The 26,542-nt window shown below is 45.4% G+C and overlaps 1 protein-coding gene across 1 annotated transcript in view; it reads right to left on the bottom strand.

Moving 5' to 3' along the window:
- LOC126529663 (uncharacterized) overlaps positions 1–5,402 on the bottom strand; it is a 31,125-nt gene extending 25,723 nt beyond the window's left edge. Inside the window, exons 1-4 of the mRNA XM_050177176.3 lie at positions 5,269–5,402; positions 3,888–4,108; positions 3,558–3,664; positions 701–786 (exon numbers count right to left, since the gene is read on the bottom strand). Coding sequence (XP_050033133.2) covers positions 701–786; positions 3,558–3,664; positions 3,888–4,108; positions 5,269–5,349 — 495 coding nt within the window. The 5' untranslated portion in view covers positions 5,350–5,402. The remainder of the gene's footprint in view (positions 1–700; positions 787–3,557; positions 3,665–3,887; positions 4,109–5,268) is intronic.
- Between the last annotated feature and the right edge of the window lie 21,140 nt (positions 5,403–26,542).

Here is a 26,542-nt window from a genome sequence, read left to right as displayed (position 1 = left end):
GAGAATTGCCATAAAGAACAAGCTTGTGTCTCTAAATAAAGATAAATAAGTGGCACCTCTCTAGTTTTACTCCTGTTGTCTCTCTCCTTAAGCGTCATTAAATGCTTTGCTTATGCGGGACCAACTAGCCCACGTATAGACACTGCTTGATTTTTTACATGGGCTTGACTTTCGAGGCACGTTTATTATGAATTGTCATTATTATTAGTTAAAAGAATAATAAATGAGATCACTAAACATCACTAAACCGCAGCTTGCTTACGTCAGTGTGAGGTTCCGAATGCCAAGGTATTTGGGTGAGCGTGGATATGTGGCGTTAGCGCATATGTGTGTCTGCTTGTGCGTGAGTGTTTGTGATTGCTTCCTCTGTTTTAGCGAGAAAAATTCCTTTAAATATTTCAAATAAATATTAAGCATTATAAACAAATATTAAACATTCAAATATTACACATTTGCAGTTTTCTGATTTCTTAATCGCACTTTATCAAACCAGGTATCTTTATACTCATAATTAATATCGCTTCACGATAACTCAAGATACGATTCTCGCAGTCAGTTGTGGTATAATTACATTGTAAACCCAAGGTTCCTGAGCCGCCCAGCAAGAACATTTTCTTTGCTGGAGCCATCATTGAGTAACAATCCGCGGGAGAACATGCGACGCTATTTGGAAAGAGATATTACTGGAATGGCGGTGTACCTTTGTGAGAAGGCCGAGTCTCCTCCATAGCCGAATAAAGACAGGGCTATAAAGATGCAGGTTTCCTTCCGGCTCTCGCTTGTCACCTGGAATATGGGAAAAAAAGAAAGCACAAAGAGACTTACATTAGGATGGAAAAGCTAGTGCAATTAGGTGGTACAAAGCTAGCCAGAATAAACATTCTGGCCCAGTATTTAGCATTGGCAAAGCAGTAAGGGAACAAAGAGCGAGATGGATGGAGATAACATTATTTTAAGAGAGAGATGTGTTAGTGAGCAAGACTAAACTGGTGGCTTGACTAAACAAAAAGGCAGGCTTATCTCACTGAACATTTCAGGGCGTACTGAGTGTAACCGAGCGTTTTGACTACGCGTGTACAATGGCGAATGAAGCTAAACACAAAATGACCAGTTTTGCTTCAACTGTCATGCGTATTTGTCAACTGCGGTGAAGCCCTACACTTTTGAATATTGCCGTGCACATTTATGCGATATGGCCTCCTCTAGGTTGCACAACTATGTGTAGCGAACTTCATCCTATGTCGCATATAAACCATTTAAATGAAGCAAATCACATATAAAGGCTATCTGCTACCCATCAAATTTCAGGCCATGAGGATGCCTCTGATAATGAGTTGAAAGGCCCTGCACTGTTCCAAAAACCTTATCTTATGTGTTCGTCAAGGACAAGTATTTCGTGGTATTGAGGGAAGCGTGTACTATCCCACGGATGAAGGAGACTATGTATCGCAGATTATGCCGTGCGCTGTCTTGAATTTTTGCGTGCAAAGCATCAGGCGTAGACGAGGTCGCTCTCTATTAAATAACAAAAATATATTTGTTTAAGAAGTAACAAAAAATAGGAGACAACGCTAGGTAAGGTCCAAAATGTGACCGGTTCGATTAGCCTTCTTTTGACACCAGTGGTGACATTAAAAAACGCACGGGCAGGAAGGAAGCAAGGAACAAACACCGGGACAAATATTTTAGGACTCTTCAACGAAGCACAATAAACAAACTGGTTTATTGTGGGCGAACTTGTGTCCGGAAACTAAAGGCTAAACACTTTTACAAAATTTGCGAGAACAGTTAACTGGAACCTTTTCAACATGCCACCACGTCTGTTCAACAAACATGCTTTTATCGCGCCCCTATGACCAGGAGCCACGCCGTTCCTGACGCTCTTCTAATGGCGATTCGTTAAGGCGATTGGAAGTGTACCTCGATGTATAGCTCCTAAGTTGTATGTGAAGCAGTCACATTATTATTGTGGGTAACTACTTGAGACCATGTATTAAATTATAAGAATTATAAATCTTTTTCTGTAGCAATGATTTTGTTGGCGGGACATGTTCAATTTGACTTTCTGCTACAGAGGGCCTTCATATACGGTGCGGCGAAAATATTTACACCAATGGATAAAACAAGCACGATCACCCGTGCAGTAAGAAGGCTAGACATAATGTGTGACGGCATTCTCGCATGATATTCACTCTTGAGGTGCTGCCTTCGCGTTGACCTCCGGAACGTCAACCTCAGGGTAGGCACTGAAATGTTCTGTTCGACGGCATACATAGCACTCACGCACGTGAACCTTAAAAGTAATTTTTCCTTGAACATTTACACAGCACTATGTAGCCTTGTTTGGCGTACATAAAAGCAACCAGTCTCGTGGAACCGGTTTTAAGATGGGATCTATGGGCATGAATAAATTACTCGGCCAGGGTTGCCAGCTAAGAAGACAGAATCTTGTTTCGATTAGCTCAAGTCTCATTCAACGTACAATGCCGTCCATCGAATGTTTTCGTATCGAGTGTTATAGAAGAGTATCGCAATTATCTTAAATTTTGTTGGTGCAGTGCTTCCACTACTTTCGCGCTCAGTCATTTTTGCAGAAGACAGCCGGGTACAAATGCACTAACAGCACATGCAACCGGTGTGCTCTACTTGAAACTGCTGTTTGCCATAATGATATTCGCATACGTTCAAAGCGGCTACCAAACAGCAAATTCCCAATAGATTGTGAAGTGCCAGAATGATGAAGTTTGGCCATGGAAATATGGCAGTAACTTGTGCTTTCACTTATGCCAATTGGTCGCGAGCCTTTTTCTCCGTGCTGTCACACCAACGATATTCGCTATCTTGCTTACCTTTGTTAAAACAACCCTGTGGACTCATTTACTGTGACGCGCTGACCATTTGCTGATTGAGTTGTGAATTATTGCTACCTGGTATTTTCAGACAACATTGCGCTGGTGACATCACTTCAAACTTGTAAATAGGAAGTAGTCTCGCTTGATTTAGTAAATGAGTTTATATATTTCGAAACCCTAAATAACATCAACGTATTTCGTCTAAGCGTTTCACAGGTGTTGCAAAATGCAAAGCCTTGGTTTCATTATTTCTGTTTAGCTATTATCTTTCTGGTGCGAATGTGGAGCCTGCATTGCTCTTCCCCTGCCAGAGAAACTGTGGCTAACAGTAACCACAGACCTGCAATTTGGCGCTCACCACGCAAAATGTATTGTCCGGTGGGTAGAATTGCCATAGTGATGTTCTTATTCTTTTAAATTTATGCATGCCTTGCAAAGGTGTTATAAAAGCAGCATATTTTCTGGTGAACTGAGCAGTCTCTAATCAAGTCTATTCTAACTAATTCTGGCATTTCGGTGCAAAATGTCGGCATGCTTTATGTGTACAATACGTAAGCCATCGGTATTAATCGTGTGGTTAATGGATGTCAAGTAGATGAAATGGTATTTGTTTTAAACAGAGTATTCTTGTTGCATAGTGTCTATATTTGTAGTGAAGTCAAGATAAAGGTGTCCGGGGTAAAAATAAGCACTCGTTTTTCTCACCCAGAATGAAACTGAACACGAGACTCAGCAAAACTGTAGCTACAAAGGCGATGAGGGAAACCCAGTAGGAAGACAGGTAGTAGAGCAGGAATGAATCTTCGTGCATGCTGCAAAAAGAGAAAAAGAAAAAAAAAATGCTATCATGCCTTTTCCCGCATGCTTTTCTGAACTAACGCAACAGGTTTTCAACTCATGTTCAATGCTTTCGCATGCTGTAATGATGTTTAAAATGAGAATAATAACACTTAATATTTTATATCGTCCACGGTCTCCAGTTGCATCATGAGGTCAAAATGAAAAAAATCTGCTATCGTGAGGTGCGGAACTGACCTATCTTTGTACGCACTGTGCCTGATGCTGGTGAGATTCTTGGTCCACGCGCGCTCAGTGGGACTGCGCCCCACATTGAAGATTAAGGCACCACGTGTGGTGTTTTGAGGGCAGCGAAGCAGCGTGGTGTTCATCCTCGGTGGTTCTGCTCCAGACAGGGTCCTGCCCACTGTCTGCCACAATACGAGCGCGAACACTATAGAAGTAGCAGCTGCGGTACCCTGCAGTCATTTGACAAATTAATAAATAGGTCGAGGTTATGGAGCGATTCACTTGTTGCTTAAGACTACAATATGCAGTAATTATTTTCCACAAACATTCATTCTGCAGAAGTACGCGAATAAATGGAAGAAATATTAAAATAAGCATGATGTGCATCTATTTTTCAAGGATAGAAGCTTGGGCGATGTTCCAAAAAACTGGCAAGGCGCCTCTCTATATTCATGCACGTTGAACCTTAGCACTTAGACTTAAGAGAATTGCGGTAGACTTTTTGAAATGTTGACGATGGACGCTCCTATGCCTGCGCTAATTTTCTTCATGTTGTAAATACGAAAGGTTCATAGTCAGTATTGTGGCGCACTCTATGCTACAAGAAATAAATATGAATATGAAAACTTCCAACAGAACTCACGCCACGACGAATGTGGCCATCAATGCGATTAGCACCGCAGAAACGTAGCGACACGCATGCTGCCGCCGCAGAAATTGCTTTTGTGCAAGGCATGTGTCCAGCCGGGCTCCTTTCGCATTTCTCTCCGGACACGCAGCGGCGTCTACACATCGGCGGCGTCTACACATCGGCGGCGTCACCGCGAATTGCGGGCATAGTGCTCATTTTCAGACAATATTGTGTGAATACATGTATACAGGCCGGGTTCGATTCCGCCAAGCACAGGACAAGCTCTTAATATATATATATTTTTTTTCATTGAAGAGCAGCACATACCCAATCGCACATAGCCAGTGACCCACATTAGATACAGAGAGGTTAACTGAAGAGAAGCAGACTACCCCAATGGCCCATACCCAGTGACCAAATTGACGTCAAAGAGGTTCGTGAAAAAGCACCACAGATTTCAAAGACTATGGGTTTACGTCAAAGAGCGGTCAGCTGAGAAAATGTTAACCGATCGACAGAGTTCGTAACTTTTGATCGTAATACTGCGTCGCCGCTGACAGTCGTCAATGTCTCCTATTTCCATACGCATGAAACATGCTCTGCACGCATGAAACACATGTCTAATTCTAGCCACATAGTAGATTCGATTGATGAAGGACAATTTGCTACGCACAATATATCGTTATCTCGGAAATGCACGTCGCGGAGATTCGGGAGTAGAGATACGATTTGACGAAAGAAGGCAAAAACAAAATTCACCCTGGTCTTTGCCCATGGCAGGCAGATGGCAACAGCAATCAGCCCCGCAAAAGGTCCCGATGCTCCACTGTACAGCGTCATCAGAACCTGTGCTTGGGAAAGTGTTCATGTAAGCCCTATCAACTTCATGCAAGTTAAAAAAAACTATCAGTGACATATGATTTGAGACACTCCGGGGACACTAACTATGAAGGACCCTATATGACTGCTATCAAATTCGGAATATCGAATGATGAAACGCGTAAACCGGTAATCTTAAAACGTCTGTTTACTGCAGAGTAGCATTATATACAGGGTGTTCCAGGCAGCACTTCACTTTTTTATTATTTTGCCTCTGGCACATAGCCCAATGTTAGCTCATGAGCTGGTCTACTCGAAGAGGCGGACACTTATTGGAAACAAAACTTGACGTGCGTAATATACTTGCTGCTAAAAACTTAGAGGACGCTTATGCTTTACCTTTAAGAGTTGAACGTGATAGCATTCAAAGATATCTGAATGCTTCTCACGCTTCCAGGCAATTGCAGCATGTGTAAACGTATTGGTTACCGGGAAACGCTGGCAGCGAATGCAAGGTGACGAGCTTCGTCGTTTTTTTTTTGTTTTTGTTTTTGTTGATGATGTGCAAGCAACAAAGAGGGCCGCGCCGCCTCTATTAAGTCAGACCGCAAACGGCATCTGGAAAACGCTGTCGCGTTAAGAGGCGTTTCTGTTTTACTTTCCACGCAACACAATTATGCCTCCTCGTATAACCAAATTACAATCCGACGCTGTCATGTCTGTAGGTTGCGTGTAAGTCGAGCTTTATGATTCTTCTGACGCATTTTACTTTGAGAAATTCAATTAGTTCAGTAACTTCCTTGCGCTATATGGAGGGCCGGCGTGTTTCGGTATGCAGCGTTTGGAATAAATATTCCTCAAACGACGCTCGACTAGACACACCCGACGCTGGATTTTCTGCGACATGGTGCCCTTAACGCTACCGCGGTAAAACTCACTGATGCAGTTTTTAACTAATTATGTTATGGCCTAAATTGCTATTTACAAATTCTAGCGGGTGTGACGGCAAGGCATATCCTCTTGGAAAAAATTGTCTGGATGACATCATTTACGATCTATGAGCCGTCAAACTTGCAGAAAAAATGTTTTGTCTTTCCACTTACTTTCTTAAGAAAACATCGTTTTATGCATTTATGCACAAAAGTAACTGGAACACCAATGCATTGCTCCTCTAAGTTCGGGAATTAATATCTCGAAACAGGTGTGGTCCTGAGAGTTCATTCCAAACGGATTCACCTTGCCAACTCTCCGGCTGGAATTCGTAAATTCCAATAGGGGCCTCAATGTAATTAGTTAAAAGCGTAATCAGTACATCTTTGTTGATTAGTAGATTATGCATTTAAATTGTTTGTGCTAGTAATGTTTGTCTGTTCGAATAGACAAGCTAATGGACAAGAATTGTGCTATCTGCCATAGGCAATTTCAATACATTTCTGAAGGTTTTCGCTGAACCACTCGGTATGTCTTAAAATGCTATTCAGGTGTTCATTTATTTGCTTGAGGGCCACGGTGCGTGAATGAAACTCTAAGACAGCCTTTTGATAGCTTTCCAAATGCGTTTTTACTGCATGCTAGCGAGGGAGTTTACTACGTGCACAATTTTTTTTTTAATTCATGCTAGCAGTTTTGACGCGAAAGCATGAAATGGCCCATTGAGCAAAGAAGCAGGCGTCCGTAGCAGCGAAATGACACCTAAGTCCTCTTTGACTGTGACGCCACTTCACGTACGTGCCTCGGCGGAGCAGAGCGGGCGAAAGGGAACACCTGTTGCGGCGCTGGCGCGCCACGTGTTAGGTGAGGGGGAGGGGCATAAACCGGGCGCCACGTCAACCTTGCTCATCAAACCAGTGTTATCCGTGCGTTCCTCGTCCACGGAAGCCCTCGCCTGCGGTCAAAATTCGACTCGGTAGGCGCTATAAAGAAATTCATGTATAAAAAATAGAATAAATTTGAAAGGAACAGCGTTGGCGGTAGTCCGGTCAGAGCGTACGACTCTATGCTCAGAAGCAGAGTGGCTTATCCACTGGGGTAATCCAGTGCTTCCTAGATAGCAGGCCTGTGCCCTGTTCTTTATGACACCATGCTACTTGGACCTAAATTTCCATCGTGAAGCCCGGTGTGAAAACAGTATAACATCAATATCAGTGTGGCGTACTCGGGAGGGTCCCCAATAGACTCTATGACAGTCGGGCAAGGTACCATGACGTCACCAATCGAAGTGCACTGGCCTTGTTACCTAGAACGTGTTGGAACAGCGTCTGAACGTGCACGCTTGCCCGCGAAGTGTTCAGTATTTGAAGTACCAGTCAGCGGCGTTTAATTGGACATCAATGTTTTCGCATTCAAAGCTCATAAGTTGTACTTAGGTGTCCTCTAATTTAATGAAAAATATTATAACCCTTAAAAATGAAATTTAGATAAAGAATTATGTGAAACATTTGTACCTAACTGACTCATACTTACAACGGTTCTGAAGAAAATGTTTAACTTGTCGTTAAGCAAACAAAAGTACTGGTAAGCTGACATAGGCTATAGCGTGCGTTCTCGTGACCGGTGCGGACGATGAGTGCGCAGTCAAAGAATACGTCTAATGTCTAATAAGACTTCAAACTTAGTGTTGAATGTTTTTCTATACATAGTGATGCGAGGAGTCATACTCTGACTATTGTATTGGATGCCGCCTCAGCATTTTATGGGTGGGCTCCTTTCGGATAGCCTACTAGCGCTGTTCCACTGGGACAGGTGGGTTTGTGATATGTGCAACTCAGTTGGCTAGCTTCGTCAGTAGTAGAACAAATTGCTTTTTAAACATGAATGAAACTCGAATCTGTATTGAGAAAGAACATCTCAAGGGCAATAAAATGTGCAAGCTTGTAAGTAATCATGGTTGACGCATCAACTGATTATGGCGTCTAGATTCCCGCCCCACCGACCGCTCCCAGCGAATAACGGAAACCAATCTCAAAGGCTATGCCGTTAATATAGAGGGCGTCTCAGCTAACTTTAGCCAGAGTTTACAAATATGGCAATGCCACGTAGCTGGACAGTACCAAGATAATGTTGTTTGCGGTCGCTTGCAGAAACTGAAATTTCTTCTTTATTCCACCTAGTCAGATAATTAGTCTTAATTTAACCAACTTCTCAAATATATTGTTACGCGAAGGACGAGGCATTAAGACGAGCAACTATTTACAGGTTATATTTTCAACAGCGGTTGCAGCGCTGACTGGTTAGATTCACAGAGCGAGGCCAGTTCGTTCTTGCTCCTCTTTTCTCGAGTGATAGCGCCCACGCGCCTCGTTTAAACAAACAAATATCTCACGCGTGTAGCGTAATCCCCGGCGGCAGAAGCGACGTCCCGGAGCGTCTAAATGTCATCACTGGGACGGTGATACTGCTTCAGTAGTGTAACGTGCACGATATCACTGGACTGGGAAGCAGATGGGGCGTCAGGGGCGATCTCGTAGCTGACGGGAGTCACGCCACGAAGCACTCGGTATGGGCCTGTGTAATGAGACAGCAGCTTTCTGACAGGCCAACATGACGTCATGCAGACCATAGAAGCACCAAAGAACCAGGCGGGAAGTGCACGTCTCTGTGTCGCCGGTCGTACAAACGCCTTTGACTCTCTTGGGATTTAAGAAGGCGGTATTGGGCAATTTCTCTTGAGTGGGCACAGCGGGCGATGGCGTCAAGTGCATATTCACTGGTCGGTGCCGCGTGAACAGGGAGGGTGGTGTCGAGGGGCAGTGCTGGTTCTCGGCCGAACAGAAGGGAAAAAGGGGGAATAACCGGTGGTGTCGTGGCGCGAGGAATTATAACCAAATGTGATAACGCTAGAGCGAGGTCCCAGTCAGTGTGGTCTGAAGAGAAATATTTCGCGAGCATGTCTGTCAGAGTGGGATGGAGACGCTCAGTGAGGCCATTTATTTGCGGGTGGTATGACGTGGATAGCTTGTGCCTCATGGCACAGGACTGCAGGGTGTCCGCGATAACTTTTGATGGAAATGTCCCGCCACGGTCTGTGAGAAGTTCTTGCAGAGTTCCATGTTATAACACCACGTCGCGTAGAAGAAAATCGGCGACATCTGTGGCGCAGCCTGTTGGAAGCGCTTAGGTGATGGCATAGCGCGTGGCTTAATCTGTGCCCACAGCGATCCACCTGTTCCCAGAGGTAGAAAGAGGAAAAGGGCCAAGTAATCCAAACCAACCAGAAAGAATGGTTGCGCGGCAATATCGAGTGGTTGAAGGTAGCGAGCAGGGAGCGTCGATGATGTCTTGCGTCGCTGGCATTTCTCACACGCAGCTACGTAACTTCGAATGGAGCGAGCAAGCCCTGCCGGAAAAAAGGGTCGGCAGATCCGGTCGTAGGTACGTGAGACACCCAGATGACCGGCAGGGGGGAGGCTGTGAAGTTCGTGGAGAACAGCCGAGCGAAGGTGTTTAGGCATCACAAGGAGTAATGCGGGGCCGTCGGGGTGAATGTTGTGGCGGTAAAGTACGCCATCTTGAAGTGTGAATAAGCGAAGGGAACTGTCGGCAAGTGACGATTCCAGGCGATCAGTGATGATACGCAAGGACGGGTCACGGCGCTCCTCGTCGGCGACATTAAGCAGTGGAAAAACAGAGTACACAGGCGTCGGTTCTCAGTATCCGACGTAGAAATCGCGCCTTCGACTGGGTAGTGAGAGAGGTAATCTGCGTCCTGGTGTTGGCGTCCCGAGGTGTAAGTTACTCTGTAGGGATATTCTTCTTGTAGGAGGGTCCAACGACCACGGCGGCCAGTAGGATCCTTGAGCGACGAAAGCCAACAGAGCGCATGATGGTCTCTGATTACTGAGAAGGGCTTGCCATATAAGTATGGGCGGAACTTTGAAACAGCCAAGACGAGAGAAAGACATTCGCGGTCTGTAATCGAATAGTTGTGCCCTGCAGGTGTGAGGAGCCGGCTAGCGTAGGCTATAACGGGGTCGTGTCCGTGTCGGCGTTGCGATAAGACGGCGCCGATCCCATAAGCACTGGCATCGGTTCGGACCTCTGTACGTCAGGACGGGTCAAAGTGGGCCAAGACCGGTGGATTGGTGAGAACCGTGATAAGCCGTGAAAATGCGGCAACCTGAGGCGAACCACACGTAAAAGGTACGTCTTTTTTCAGAAGTTCATTTAGTGGTCGAGTGATTGCAGCGCAATGTTTCACGAACCATCGGAAATAAGAACAGACCCCCACAAAACTACGAGCGTCTTTGACAGACTGAGGTACAGGAAAAGCGGTTACTGCTCGAACCTTCTATGGGTCGGGTTGTTCTCCGGAAGCATCGACTAGATTGCGTAGCACTGTAATCGGTCGGCGCCCGAAGTGTCACTTCGATGAGTTTCATTGGAGCCCAGCCTTGCGAAATACGTCAAGGATAGCTGCGACGCGCTCAAGGTGCGTCAGAAATGTAGGAGTAAGCACAACGACGTCGTCGAGTAACAAAGACAAGTTGAGCATTTTAAACCTTGAAGCAAAGAGTCGATTATCCGTTCGAACATGACGGGGGCATTGCATAAACCGAACGGCATACCCTGAATTGGTAGAGGCCATCTGGAGTGACGAAAGCGGTCTTTTTTTGGTCTTGTTCATCGACGGAAATCTGCCAATAACCAGATCGAAGGTCGATGGAAGAAAAGTATTTGGCACCATGAAGACAATCAAGTGCGTCGTCGATTCGGGGTAAAGGGTAGAAGTTCTTTTTATTAATTTGGTTGAGGTGGCGGCAATCAATGCAGAAACACCACGAGCCATGTTTCTTTTTGACGAGCACGACCAGCGACACCCAAGGACACGACGAGGGCTCAACAATACGGCTCGCGAGCATCTTGTTTACTTCATGTTGAATAACTTGCCGCTCTGCCGTGGACACGCGATATGGTCGACGGTGATTGGGAACTGCATCACAAGTGTTTATCCGATGCTTAACAAGGGACGTCTGACCAAGTGGTCGACTATCAGTGGTAAATATGTCGCGGTAGGAAAGTAAAAGGCGATATAGGGCGGCTGCTTGGTCAGGTGTGAGGTCCGGAGCGACCATGGGACGTAATGGGCCGTCGAGGTTCAAGGCATCTTGCGCGTAATCAGGAGGATCTGGAGACGCGTCGGCCGCAAAAGCAGTGACATGGTCGTCTGTCACTCACCGGAGCGTGGCCACGGCTATGCCTTCAGGTAACACTTGCTTCGTTATGCCAAAATTGATAATGGGGAGACACACGCGATTAGCGGCATGGTATTACGACGGAGTGTGGCACAGAGATGTCGCGCGCCAGGAGGACATCAAGAATAGGTGCGACGACATATCACCATCAGGCACGGTTGCCATAGAGGCAAATTTGACGAATAGGGCTTTCTGAGGTAAGCAAACAAACGCTGTAGTGCAGAGAGTGTTTGGTTATTCGGAGCGAACATCTGAAAGAAGAGGAAGCTCGAGGCGCACCGCACCGCTGGAACAGTCGATGAGGGCAGAATGCGTCGTCAGAAGGTCGAGCCCGAAGATTAGGTCATAAGGGCAACTGGTATGCACGGCGAAGAGGACTAGAACTTGGCGGCCAGCAATTCCTATGCGAGCAGTGCGCATACACCTGACGGCAACAGTGGCGCCATTGGCCACGCACACGGCTCGAGTGATGGCAGGCGCAATAACTTTTTTGAGGAGACGACATAGGTATTAGGGCACATTATAGAACCTTGGGCTCCACTATCAATTATTTCCGTCAACGGAACACCATCTACGTTAACTTCAATTAGGTTCGTGTTGGTGAGGATTGTCAATGAAGGATTTAGACAGGACGAACGTGTTGCAGCGCTACCTCCAAGAGCTGCATGGCCTAGTTTTCCGTCCGGGATGGTCCATAATTGGTCGGCGACGAATAGCGGCGTATCTGGGGCGACGGGGACCGACGGCGCTGAGGTGACGGCGACTGAGCAGGACGACTGTCATAGACGGACGCGTCAGAGGTAGGAGGCATACGGCGAGGCGAGTAATGGCGCAGGTCGGCATATCGGCGAGGAGACGGGGAAAAGGGGCCCGAATGTGGTGACGTCCAGGAGGTGGGGCAGTGGCGAGCGACGTGGCCAATGCGGAGGCAACGGAAGCAAATGGGCGTGTCGTCCGGAGTTCTCCACTCGGCAGGGTTTAGGTATCTGGGAGGGGAAAATACAGATTGCCGTGAGGTGGAGCAGTGGGCACTGGTAGGGAGTCTGGTCTGGAGATGGAGCAGGCAGCAGGAAAACGTAGGTTTGGAAATTCTTGCCGTACAACTGCCTGAATGAGGCAGATCACTGGGGCTGGTTGGTCAATGGTGGATTCAAGTGGGCGTAAATGGAACGGCGCAGGACTTCTAGCCTCGAGTTTGCGGCGAACAATACGTGTGACGTGCTCACTTAAAGGTTGTGAAGCGGTAATGTCAACGCAAGACGACATTGCAGCCGTGTTAGGGAGCCGGGAGAACTGTGGAATGACGCGGCGGCTTTTGGCGAGCTGAAAGCGGCGGGATTCCTTGACAATGATGTCGATGGTGGACACATTGTTGATGACCAACAAGTTGAAGGCGTCGTCCGAGATCCATTTAAGTACGTGGCCGACTATGTCAACCTCGGCCATTTTCTGGTCTATTTTCCGGCAAAGAGCGAGCACCTCTTGCATATACGAGACTTACGATTCAGTAGAAGACGGAACTCGGGTAGCAAGCGCTTTCCTAGCAGCCAGCTGCTGACCGGTGGGATTTCCAAAGAGGTCGACGAGCTTCTCCTTGAAAGAATCCCAGCTAGAGATCTCGTCCTCGTGTGTCCTGAACCAGACACGAGGAGTTCCGCCCAAGTAGAATAGGACATTGGCTAGCGTAATGGTAAGGTCCAAGCGGTTGTTTTGGCTAACGCGCTCATAGAGGTAGAGCCAGTCCTCAACGTCGATATTATCTTGACTGCAGAATATGCCAGGATCGCGGGGATTTTTAACCGTAACCTACGTTGTTGTCGGCGTCGCAGGGGTAGGAGGAGACGAGCTGTCGTCATCGGGAGCCATGGCGGAAAGCGGGATGGTGCTGCCTCTTCGGAGCTCCGTGGCGAAGACGGGGAACGTTCCACCTCCACCACAATGTTATGCGAAGAACGAGTCAGTAAGACGAGCAACTATTTACAGGTTATGTTTACAACAGCGGTTGCAGGGCTGACCGGTTAGATTCACAGTGCGAGCCCAGTTCGTTCTTCCTCCTCTTTTCTCGAGTGATGGCGCCTACGCGCCTCGTTCAATCAAATATCACACGCGTGTAGCAATAATAATTAAATGAAAAGTGCCAATGAGAAAATTGGGGACCAACATGAAAAACTCCCGGTACACCCTTCCGTTGCTCAATACCTGCTATTTAAAAGTGTTTTTCGGACCGTGAAAGAAGCCCGCGAATACGCGCAAAGTGCCTTGAGCGGCCAGTCACGCGGCAATTTTGGGTGCACTTGCGGGCTTCTTTCACGCTCAGTAAAACGCTTTTATGTAGCACCTATTGAGCAACAGAAAGCTGTATCGAGAGTTTTTCATGTTGGTCTCTAATTTTCTCATGGCACATTTCATTTACTTATAATATTTTGGAAGTAGAATAACTATTTTCTTATTTCGTTATTTCCAATACTGTTAGCCTTTGTGGGCTGTTAGAGAGGTGGGGAAAAATTAATTTTCACAAACACGTAACGCCAGTTCAGCAACAAACAAACAATGCATTGCGCAAACACATAACGACAGTTTACGCTCAAATGACTCAGTTATGTGTGTTTCAATAAATACATGTGCCTTAAGGCTGTTCCATACGACTATAGTTTTCACAAAAAAGCAAATTTTCAATGCATCATTGCGTGCCACATAGGCCATTACAGCATGAGACTGACCTGTACGTAGGGACATTCGTCCTGGGGGACGCAAGTATAGTTTGGATTCCAAATTAAATTTATTGTTATACCGGTGGTACAAGAATTTCAACCTGGCTATATTTCTATGAGTTGCGAGTTCGGACAAACAGACGCGAGATAATAACGCAGTTACAGACTGCGTTCTTTAGTAACCATTAAAGATAAACCGTGAGGCTACTCTTTGAATCCGTTCTAGTTTATTTATCAGGCCCACTTGGTGCAGATCCCAGACTATATATGCGTATTCCAATGTGGGGCCGTACAATTGTTTTGTACTCCTTGAGCTTTACCTCGGGTGTAGCATCTTTCAACCTTCGCCTTAACAGACCGAGTTTGCGTTAAGCAGATCCACAAATGTTTTCTACGTGTTCGTCCCAATTCAAATTGTCAGTGATCGTGACCCCGAGATACGTAATCTTATTAACATGTTGAAGTGGGCCATTATTTATTCTGTAAGTAAAAAGGAATAGAGTTTCTTGTTAGATATAGTCATGTAAGCTGATTTATCGAAATTAATTTTCGTGTCCCACGTAATACATCAGTCCGAAATTCTTTGCAGGAATTCGTTTAACAACACTTTATCGGACACTTCTAACGCGACACTAAATAAGGCAATCATCCGCTAATAGCCGTAGTTCAGTTTTAAGAGGCAAGTCCTTAGCAATGTCATTTACATATAAAAGAAACAAAATTGGTCCCAAAACTGAACATTGTGGTACACCAGATAAAACAGGTAAGGAGGATGATTGTTCGTCTGCTATTTGAACATATTTATTTCTATTTGTAAAGTACGCATGGGCTCAATTCATAATTTGTGTATTAACTCTAAGTTTATACAATTTCTCAATAAGTTTCGTGTGACACACCCAATCAAAAGCCTTCGAAAAATCAATTGCTATAACTTCAATTTGCTCCTTGTTGTTAATTGCGACGCCGAAAGCATGAGACACTTCAAAAAGATGCGTCACTGTTGACAAACGTTGCCAAAGCCATGTTGCTTGCTGTAGAATAAGTTGCTTTCTATATGTTCAACTAGATGTTTCGATATTATGTATTCTAACATTTTAGACGGGGTGCAGGTAATGGAAATTGGCCTATAGTTTTCCGCCAATAACTAATTGCCCGCTGTAAGAATAGGTGCAATGTGTGCAAGGAGCCCATCTCCTGACACACCTCCGATACGTAATGACATTTCATCGGGGCCACAAGATATTTATGTTATCCAGTTTTAACAACAACGCTACAATGCCATCTCGAGCAATTACAACAGCATTTGTACTCTTACACGGCAGCAAACCATCGCTCTCATTTATGGGGTGCCTATTCCTGCCAGGTGTAAATACAGAGTTAAGCATATTGTTAATAGCCTGTGCGATCAAAGGTGGCCTACTACAGACATTTCCGTCTACCTTAATTCCAATAATGTTGCACATAGAACGAGATGAGTAAGTCCAGAACTTTTGAGGCGAGTTTTGCAAGTAATCCACCAGTGTTCTTGAAAAAAAAATGTGACCTTCGCATCTTTTAGTTCTTTTCTAACTTGCCTACTGAGACTGGCTATTCCTGCACGATGCGTTGCCGTCCTTCTACGTGCACGATTGAGCCGCCGCTTTAAATAATGTTTCTAGTTGCCCATGGACTGGGTTTTCCTATGGGCTTGATTTTCTTGGGCACATATCTTTCTAAACAGGCACGAACAACTGATACAAAGTATCTCGAAACCCTATTTCTGTGATAATCGACCGGCATATTATCAACAGCACGTTCTAAGTGCTAATTGCTAAGTTCTAATTTTAATCGTGCCTCAGCCCGATTAAAATTATTACGGAGGGATTCTTTTCAAATTGCATGTTACCTATACTTAAATTTGCTACAACTGTCTTATGATTTCATACGCCATGTTCTACGTTGACACCATAATTGAATGTAGCGTCAGTCAAAAATAAGAAACCTAGCATGGATTTGATATTGCCCCTGTGTCCTGGTCGGCTCATTGACTACTTCAGCAAAGCTATGCTTAAGCATGATCTCTAACATTATATCAGTGCTGGGCTTTTTAATTAGGAATAATTATGTATTTAGGTAGAATGAAAAAATAATCTGAGTATTTCCAAGTGACGGCAAACAACATTACCTTTGTTCAGTCCAGCTAGGTGGTATTTTCATAACTTGAAACTCTGGCTAATGTTGGCTGGGACACCCTGTATGCAGGCGTCGGAAGCAACTGCAAAGCAGTAAACACATCCTGATCGCTATGTTTTGAATACCACCAATTGTGTCCAATCTCCTAGGGAACGCCCATTTCCGCTGAGAATTTAATAATATTAGTTATGCGATTTGCGGCATTACTCCTAAACTTGACAGTAGCTCGGCTCTTTTGTGTCACTGTGGAAGGCTGAGAAATGAGTGGAGTAGCGAGTTAAAACCAGAGCATAAAGGATAAAAACGTCCAATAAGCAGCGAAACAAAGCGAGTGCTAACTTGCTACGCGAAATTGGCCGGAGCCCTGCACTTTGTAAACCTTTCATTTGACACATGCTTCAGAAGTGGAAAAGTCCACGAGAGATTGGAATCACATGCCCGTTAGAAATTATTTAGTTGTTAAATAGAGTGGAGTGCCTACTTTGTATTTGTCACGTACCTTCTCTCTCGTATGTTCATTCAGCATAAAACATTACGGTTTCTTTTATACGCAAACAGTATCAGCTCATTTTTTTCTTTCCAAATTTCAGCCTTCTGCACCAACACTTGTAGCGATTTGGCCATGGTGATTGATGACTGCTGTGCTTGTCCGTTACAACCGCGTTAGTCAGTGATTTATAATGCACGCGTAAAATATCTTTAATGGATTTCTTGTTTTCACATCTCGGGATGCCCTTTGAAAGGAGAACGCACTGAGGCACCTATATATTTTAGACTTCCTTAAATGTGCTGAAATGCTGTGCTATGGCGGAAATATTACTGGTAAGTTATGCACCTGCAGACAAGGCCCCCTTCTTCTTTCAACGAGAAAAGCAAGAATCATCGATTTCGTTTACACGTGAAGTCTTACCCTGATCGCTGTACCCATGTAAGGCACCACCAGGGAGAACACTGTCATGAGCCCACCACTTGTAGCCTCTGTAAGCACCGATAAATATGGATCGAATGAATTTTCACATAGTAAACTAGAATAATAATTATTTCGACTGACAAGACGAGAGTCTTGGCGTAACCGCGCAAGCAATAGCACGACAACCCTCAGGATAAGTTGCAGTTTCACCCGAAAGGCGAGCCATTAACAGCAATAGTAAATAAAGCATTAGACGCCTACGTGAAATTGGTCCCATTGTCTTATCAGCGCCGTAATTTGCAGTAAAGATTAGCTCACTGTACAAAATAGCGAAATGACCATACATGGTGTCACGCGAGCATAGGAATACGTGAACACATCTCACTCATTGACCGCGAGCCGTAGCGGTCGGAACGCTGGCGCTTTGAAGAGCCGCAGGCAGAAAGGAGCGAACGTTTCCAAAATATTCATAGCTTAGATTGCATGATCTATTTTACAAGATGCGCAGAAAGACATTGCACATAGAGCAACGAGCCATTTCCGCTTGCCCTTATCTTCGCACCCGCCGCAGTTTACCTCCAAAAAGCACGAGCGGGCCACCTATGTGCTCGCCGGCGCGGTCAACCATGCAGCGTCCGACAAAAGTAACGTGCTGCAACTCATATTGATGAGTGAAGTTCCCAATTTCTGATGACGAGAGGTAAGGTCGGTTGTCTTACATCGCTTATTCCGGAATGCCACGACGTACCAAAATAGATATAAGGTGATTTACGAGTACTGCATTTGTTAGCTTCTCTAGGTGCAGTAGTTCGGAGGATGTTGAAAAGTGTTGAGGGAGTATAAACTACCACGTCTCTTCGATATAAAATGCGCCCATAGCTAAACGTTACCATGTCATGGTGGTGAACTCCCTACTGAGCATTGGCATATATCTGTTGATGGTAAATTTACCACACTCCCGTTCATCTTTCAGCGGAGCTCTTAGGTGCCAGTTCCTGCAGTGAGCGTCGGTGTTGTCCCTGGGCGTAACCAACCAAACGAGCACAGCGAAAAAATAAAGAGCAAACGCGCAGCGCTGTGGGCTATGGAAGACGACCGCACATCCGCGGCGGCGCCGGCAGGGCGGGGGGAAGAAAGGAAAACAACCAGAAAGCTCGCCTTCTCGCATAACGTTCGCGGCAAGCGTCTCCCGATAAAGACTACGGTTTCATAAGCTGCAGTTGCCAGGAAGCGGCAACTGCGTGGCCAGTCTGTATAATGTAGCGCCGCACGTCGTGGCACTGCCAGTCGGTGCGGTGATCGGTGCGGTGCCTCAGTATACTGCGAAATGAAAGCATGTATAGAGCTGCACTCAAATTCGGTATTACGGAGTATCGTAAATATTGGTGAATTTTTACTCTCAGCGTTTGACCGCTTCCGTTAATTCGTCACCAGAGCCATCTTTTTTTTTTTGCACGTAGCTGTGTCCTTGCAGGGTGAAAGTTCGAGCTAGCTGGTATTCCATACGCTAATAATATTTTAAGCGTGAACACCCGTCGTCCCGTCTTCGTTCGCGCTTAAAATATTATTAGACTGTTTCTTTAGAGGTTTTTCATGTAGTAGACGTGGAATATACTGTGTCCTACGCTTGGGAAAGGCTACATGAGTACCACACCAGAGAAGCTCATTATCCACAGAAAGGTGGTGTCTGTTTCCAAAAAAGACTTTAATGTCAGGAGAGCGATCTTGCCGTGATGGTCACGCTCCTTTACAAAGCTTGCGCGATTGTTGGAAGTCCGGATCTAACTCCTAACCTTCACCAAATTTTTTATACAATATCTCTTGATCGGACCTCTACTTTTTAATCAGCATTTTAAATTTCTCCAGCTCTTGCTACAGGCCTGAGTGATTTGTATCGGGAAGTGAGACTTTTAAGTGTTTGTGAACAGGTTCGACTTATTTGCCAGGAACATAGACAACGTCTTTACCTCATAACCATCATTTTGAGGCTCTGTGACCTGGAAGTAATATTATAAAAGCTTTCGTTGCGACAATGCGTACCAGTGGCTTTTTGTTGGTCACCAGAATGAATGTTTTTTTTCGATGAACTGTCCGAAGGCACTGGTCGAGGCTTGCCTCGTCGTGCTAGAGCACAACTGCTCAAGCTGAGGGTGCGTTGCGTGAACGTGCACGAACGTTTATACAGACAAGGGCGTGCGGAAAGTCCATTGTGCACGTCTTGTGGCTGCTACGAGACACTTCAGCACCTTATATTTGAGTGTCCCGCTTTCAGTGCGCAGCGCATGTCGCTAGTGAGAAACTATCATCTCCTTGGCCTGCGGTGTGCGACACTCGAGGAATGTTTGTACCCCAGTGGCTGTGCATCTAAACGTGATCAGGCCCATCGCGCCCTACTAACCTTTATAGAACTAACTTAAGTTCACGTTTGTAGCATGAACATTCAACATTCTGTAGTAGCGTGACCTTCAGTGACCGGCTCTACTGTGTGTGATCAGTACTGTACCCTAACGCTTCTTCCTTCGAAGATGGGAGGTGGCGGGTTCAAACACCTTATAGTGTACATTGTGAACCAACTACCGGTGAAACGGTGATTACGTGCAGCTTTACTTGGCGTCTCATCATGGAGAACACATTTAGCCATGGATGTGATTGATAATTGTGGAGGCTGTTCGACGCGGCGTCACTTTAATTCCGGCTGCAGAGTTTTACTTTAGTCTTTAGATTTGACCTGTTGCAGTGTTCTACATTGGTCTTTAGATTTGTCCTGTTGCTCTCCTTTCATCTTTCCTTTTTCCTCCCCTCCTTCCTATCTTCCATTTATGTGTTGCTGTCACCTCCCTTCAGAGGAGTAGGCAGGCGTTGTGCCCCTTCCGGTGGCAGTTGCCAGCCTGCTCCTCGCTTTCCCTTTCCTCATACCTGCGTATATGTGTATATGTGTTCAAAACAAATAATAATAATAATAATAATAATAAGGCCTGCACGAGTTCGAGAGCTTCTTTTTCGGTATGAGCATAGGGCTGTCGTTTCCGAACGTAATCGCGAAGAGTAAGCAATAACTGCGTATGTCGCATAGGTTTCTGTTGTAGCACTGCTGCAAGTGCGAAAGATGATGCGTCATGATAAATAGTCGTCTCGCTTGCAGGATTGCGGACGGATAACTGTTCCAGAAGACAATAAGCACGTCCAGGTGTCAAATCCTCGTCGCTCTGACCAGTCCCTGCGAAGGCTTGTTTCTTTGAGAACAGAATAGTCCGAGGTTGTGGGACTTCTGCAAGGTTAGGCACAAAACGTGCAATATAGGTAGCCATTAGTGGAATAATTTGCAAATACGTTTTCTTTAGAAGACTTTTCATCTACGAAACATCTTCCACTGTATTTCCACCTGGACGATTGCCACTTTGGCCAAGCCTATGACCCAGAAATCTGAGTCATTCCTCTCAAAGAACCAGTTTTTAGCATTCAGGGCCAGTAAAGGATTGGTTAAGCGTTGCAGTAGAGAATGGCTCCTTGTACTATAAGTTGCGCCCTACAGATGAATATCGTACATAAGGCGCACCACTTTATTGACTCTTTGCAGGAATTTAGAAATTTCCTTTGGAAATATTCTAACGCTCATGTGCTTGCTCATGGCAGTCTCATAAACAAAACATCCAAAGGGTGAGGTGAAGGTGGTGAGCTTTTTGTGTTTCTCACATGAAGGTAATTGGCGACTTAGTGACACCATCAACCAGGCCAAGTGTGGGGTCGACACTAGGTATTTGGTGGCATTCGCTTATTAAGTCGCAGGTTAGTTCTGTAATATACACGCAGACTTTGACATCTCCCGTGCTTTCGAGAGAAACTTCAGTTGGAGCGCAACACTCCACAGATTAGTTAACTGGTGAACTTACCCTATTGCCTCGCATCTGCTGTTGCTTAGGGTGCATTGAAGAATCGAAATGCGGCGAGGCAAGTTCAAGATGAATGGCTGTGTTCAGGTATGCAAGCAAATGTGGTCCTCCATATCGAAGTCCTCCAAGCAAAGCTGTGTGTACACCATCCCAGATTTAGCCGTCTTTGGTAGCGGAAAGATCTTTGCATGCAAGCTTGTGTTTGACTATTCTTTCGTAGCCAAAATATCACAGTCCTGCCCGAACAGTCGTTGCCATGCCATTGAGCTGAGGACGGTACTGTAGCATCTCGAGGATTCTGAGAGGTAGTACTGTTTCTTCAGCAGCTTTGTCCATCTCGAACTTGATCGGCTCATCCTGGGCGGTGACGATCGTTTCAGAGGACGTTTCACAGATCGGTTCCCTACTATTTGTCGACGCCGAAGTACGCTCTTTCATTCCCTTTCTTCTGTGTCTCCACGCAGTCGACTACTCGAGATGTGCAGGCTGATGCGTAGCAACTTTTGCTACCATATTCCCCATGTTTCTGACTGAGCTGGGGAATGGAAACGAGAATGTCGGTGGCATCCGCACCAGCCGCACCATTTTTCAACACTTGTTTTGTGGGAAGTTAGGCGCCTCTTTTCTCAGTTTGGCATGGCGCCTTGAGCGTGAGCGACTCCTTAAAGGGACACTAAAGGCTACCAGAAACTCAAGTTACAGTGGTAGAGCAATGTTCTAGAACTTCTAAGGCGTCAATATAATCGCGAACAGAGCTTTAGTAACCGAGAAATTGAGGTAAATGCATGACACGATTTGAGACCCCCCAGCGACATTCCGGTGCTAGACCGATGACGAAAGCACTTCTCATAATTTGTGTTACTAATAGTCAACTACTCGTATTAAAAATATCATTTCATTCGATTATAAGACGGAAAAAAAATGCTACTTGTCTACGTCTATTTGTTTCTAAGAAAAAATAACATTTTGACGTTACCCTACAGTAATATTGGTGTTCCAAAGGTTTCGTTTTCGCTCGACTCTGCGCGCTCGACTCTGCGCCGCGCACGCTTTGGAGTTTCAGTAGTTTCGTTATCGCGTCGTGCTGTGAGGGTTCTGCTGGCTCGCGAAACTTTCATTTGGAACAAGCAGCGAGAATGCCACGTCCATGTGATGTCGTGGGAAGCCCTCGTTGCTTTCCCGCTCCGGAGAGCCGGTGTCGAGGCCGCCGTCGTAGTACGCAACGACGCCGGCAGTGCGAACCCTCATCAGCAGGTCGCGCTCGTCGGTGCTCAAATCGCTGAAGTTGAGCCCGCCATCGCGAGCCAATCTGTCGGTGTCAGGGTCCATTGCGACGAGCGTCGAAGTTTGCGTCATAGAATGAAGTACCAGCTTATGGGCGTCTTGCGCTGGAGTTTGACGTATAGTAGCGGCGCCTGGTGGCGATGCGGGAAACGACATCTGGGTCGTGCCAGCTTGGGTCGTATTGAGCCCTGGTTGTGGCGAAGCACGTTTCTAGGCCGAGTTTTGCGTCGATTCGCACTTTCTTATGCCCTGTTGCGAGTGCGAAAAGGCTCGTCACTTCTCACAGACCACGCCGACCACGCTGCGAGCTCGCCTCAGCCTACAGTTTAACGAAAACGGACTCTCCGTGTGCCGTGCGACGTAATGTGGGACGTAATTCGTTTCTCCTTCCGCTAGCCACCATACTCTCGCTTTCGCTCTGCTGTCGGCTCTGTCTTGGCTCTGTTTCTGGCCGCGCGTTTGCGTTTTGCGCAGAAAAGCCGTAGCGCCGTCTGCGGACGACGTTCTACTCACCGATGGCGCAACCTCACTATGAGACCATGATGTCAGTACTCCTCGATCGGAGGGCGGGCGATTTGTACTGCGCTAGAGGTACGCGGACGCTTCAGAACGCATTTTCTCTTAAAATAAGTCTTTCCTTGGCACGAAACAAGCGTTTCGAGGCTTCTGTGATGGTATTTCAACAGTCCACCTTGACTTAATAGTAAACTTTAGTGTCCCTTTAAAACATTTCTTCCTTTGTTTTGTGTTGCTATCAGGGCCAATTTTGTTGACAGTCTGCTCCTTACGGTGATATTCATCTTGTTCTCAAAGGCTTTGTCTGTCTCACCACTGAAAGAGCTTATGGTATCGTAGGGTCTCTGTCGACTTGTAGCTTTGCTGATTGCTGTCTCCAGCGTGCTCAAAAGAGGTGGTTGCGCATGAACACTTCCAGAATGGTGTCAAATCCAGTGATTTTAGAGACTGTGTGGAACAAATGGATGAAATCCTCTACCGACATTCCTTGTTGCGGAACTTGCGTGTTGGAATAGATGTGCGCGAATGTGTGGTCTTGTCGTGCAAGGAAATACTTATCAAAGTGTTGGAGGACTGGCGTGACTCTTTTGGCGTCGTCTCCGGTAACGTTAAACATGGCAGAGATTACTGCCGCTTGACCAGTCATGACGTGCAGGTGAGTCATCACGTGGAATTATTCGGACTTTCTACCCAGTCCAGAGAAATTGCTGTAGCTTTCAAAGCATTTCTTCCACTTCGGCCACTTATTAGACACGGGGATGTTGAAGGCAAAGGGCGGCTGAGTGGTGAACGTTTGCATTGATAGCATTAGCCCTCACTGCTACGAGTTTTACACAGCGACTTTGTTTTTCTCTAGTGGTTCCATACTTGGCAAGATTTCTTCAGGATGAGGGTAGCTTTTGCTTTTTCCCGACAACTCCGTATTTTCTGGCACTTAGTGTAGGTAGTAGTCACAGTGTAGCCTAATAGAGCTAATGGTCTAACAATGAAGCGACACGTCTTCATTACCTCGTGTTCGACACTTGAACGCCAGTTCCCGGAGGAGCGCTCCCGAAGTAGAGCCCTCGGCAGAGTTGGGCACGACCATCGGCAATATACAGGGTGTCCCAGCTAACTTTAGCCTAGTTTAAGAATATGCAAATGCCACGTAGCTGGCCACAACAAACGTAAGGTTGTTTGCCATCTCTTGGAGACACTCAAACTATTTTTTTCATTCTAATTAGAAAATTTTTCTCAAATTATTAATCAGCTTGTCGAATATTATAATTAGATTAAAAGTGTCAGTGAGAAAATTGTAGAGCGACAAGAAAAACTCCCTATACAGCTTGCTGTCACTCAATACGTGCTACATAAAAGTGTTTTTCCGAGCCTTAAAGAAGCCCGCAAATGCACGGAAAATCGCCGCCCGACTGGCTGCTCGAGTAACTTTGTGCGTATTCACGGGCTTGTTTCACGCTCGGGAAAACACATTTATGTAGCACGTATTGACCAAAAGAAAGCTGCATCGGGAGTTGTTCATGTCGCTCTACAATTTTTTCATTGACATTTTTTATCTAATTATAACATTTGAGTTGAAATTACAAATAATTATCTATATAAGCAGAATCAAGTAAATGAATATCTCCAAGCGACGGCAAAAATTACTTTTGTTCTGTTCTGCTACGTGGTATCTGCATATTCTTCAACTCTGGCTAAATTAGCTGGGACACCTTGTATATTAAGCTTTGTATTAACTAGTTCAGGCGCTTGTTATCACTGATAACGTAATGTACCAGATTTGATTCTTCAGTACACTCACAAAACACACAGAGAAGCAGGGATATAAATCTCCTCGTCACTTCACCAGGGTTCCTCGTCAGACAACGTGCTGAACCAAGCTGTGATTTAGCAGGTTAGGCTACCAGAGGCCGACCAGTGATGTGAAAGCTTGTTTTCTACTGCTTTTTATTCAAATTCATTGATCGGTTGCGCAACGAAGTACGCATCACTGTTTGCGTTATCGCAGGAGTATATAAGCAGGGTGTATTTTGTGATGGCGGAAAAGACCGCTGTAGATCTATTGCTATAAATGACTACAGAATCTACCACGGTCACTCGATCTTGCTCCTGCTGTTCTCCGTGGTGTGTTAGATGGAAAAAAAGCTTTCATCAAGCGTCCGTTGTTCTGATTCATTACAGGCAAGCGTGTCACTCACCCAGGACGTGGGTCACCGTGCTGGCTTGCCGGGCGGTCATCTTAAAATGCGGTGCCATAATGTCAGTGTAGAAAGTAGCGGCATGAGAGTTGATCACCGACGACACTGTACTGCAACAAAAGCGATAAAAAATGCCATGGGAGTTGCACGTACACCGTTGTTTACAACGCTGGTGTCCGCAAGTGAATCATTCTTTTTCGGGGCCTGTTATCTGTTGCGCCCGTAATATTGTTGGGTGCCTACAATCCCTAAGAGTTAAAAGAGGAGTAAATAATCGGAAAGTTCTACGGGGTAGCTTGTGCGCCCTGTTGGTAGATGGTGATCTAAGAAACCGCTTCACAGGTCCTTCTCAGAATAAATACTTTATCTCTTGCAGCGGTTTACTTTCAACAAAGATAGTCAATAATTGTACGGTGAATAAGCCGTAGCCGGTGCACATTTGCTGGACGAAATATCATACCTGAGTAGTACAAAATGCCGTGAAGATTTTCCGGCAGAAACATTCACAGTCAATTAGGTATCCTTACGTTATTTCAATGCGAAAGCATTGACTTCTATAAATGATTCGTTGTGTTCATAATACGTTACGTTATACATTGTCGCGTGTCCTAAACACCTTAATCCACCTAATCCACCTTAATACACCCTTGGCCTAATATTTATTAGCCTCAACCCGTCATAATGCGTATTAATTTTTATTATTCTACCCTAGCCCCCCATAGTAAACATTGCTCTCATTTGTACGAATCTTATTTTACATTAATCCGGTTTAATATACTTTAATCCACCTCAATCCGCCCTAATCCACCTTGCTCTATTTTGTACGGACCTTAATCAACTTTAATCCCCCTCAAATCACCTTCATTCACTTTAGTTCACCCTAATTGACTTACGCCATCTTAAGTGAGCTTACTATAACTTGTTCTAACCTTAATTATTTATTACTACTGGCGTCATATAAGACGCTAATGACGTCACTGATGATGATTTTTCTTACCACTCGTTGCGTATGATGGCAGCTTTTCTACGTCAAGGGCCTTATAAAGTTTTCTCATTGGTAATTGCAACAGAATAGAATATTGCAGTAGTGAATAAGTCGAATCATATTGTTTTACATTCAACTGGAGCATTGAAGAAAAAACATAAAATTGCTGAGAATATTTCATCATAGACACTTCAGGCAAAATTGAGGCAACCTGATGTAGGTTTTATTCTATTTAAATGAACCGCAAACTGACAAATAGGGCTTTGCGTGCCGATGGTGTGCGTCAGCGACTTCTCCGGACGTTTGGCAGGTTTCTTTTTTTATTCATTGGTAAGTTTCAGATATCGTTCAACCGCGAGT

Source organism: Dermacentor andersoni, chromosome 9, assembly GCF_023375885.2.
Source record: "Dermacentor andersoni chromosome 9, qqDerAnde1_hic_scaffold, whole genome shotgun sequence".
In the NCBI taxonomy this organism is placed as follows: Eukaryota; Metazoa; Arthropoda; class Arachnida; order Ixodida; family Ixodidae; genus Dermacentor; species Dermacentor andersoni.
Note: the sequence above shows the minus strand (reverse complement) of the source record. Positions and strands in the feature narration are given on the sequence as shown.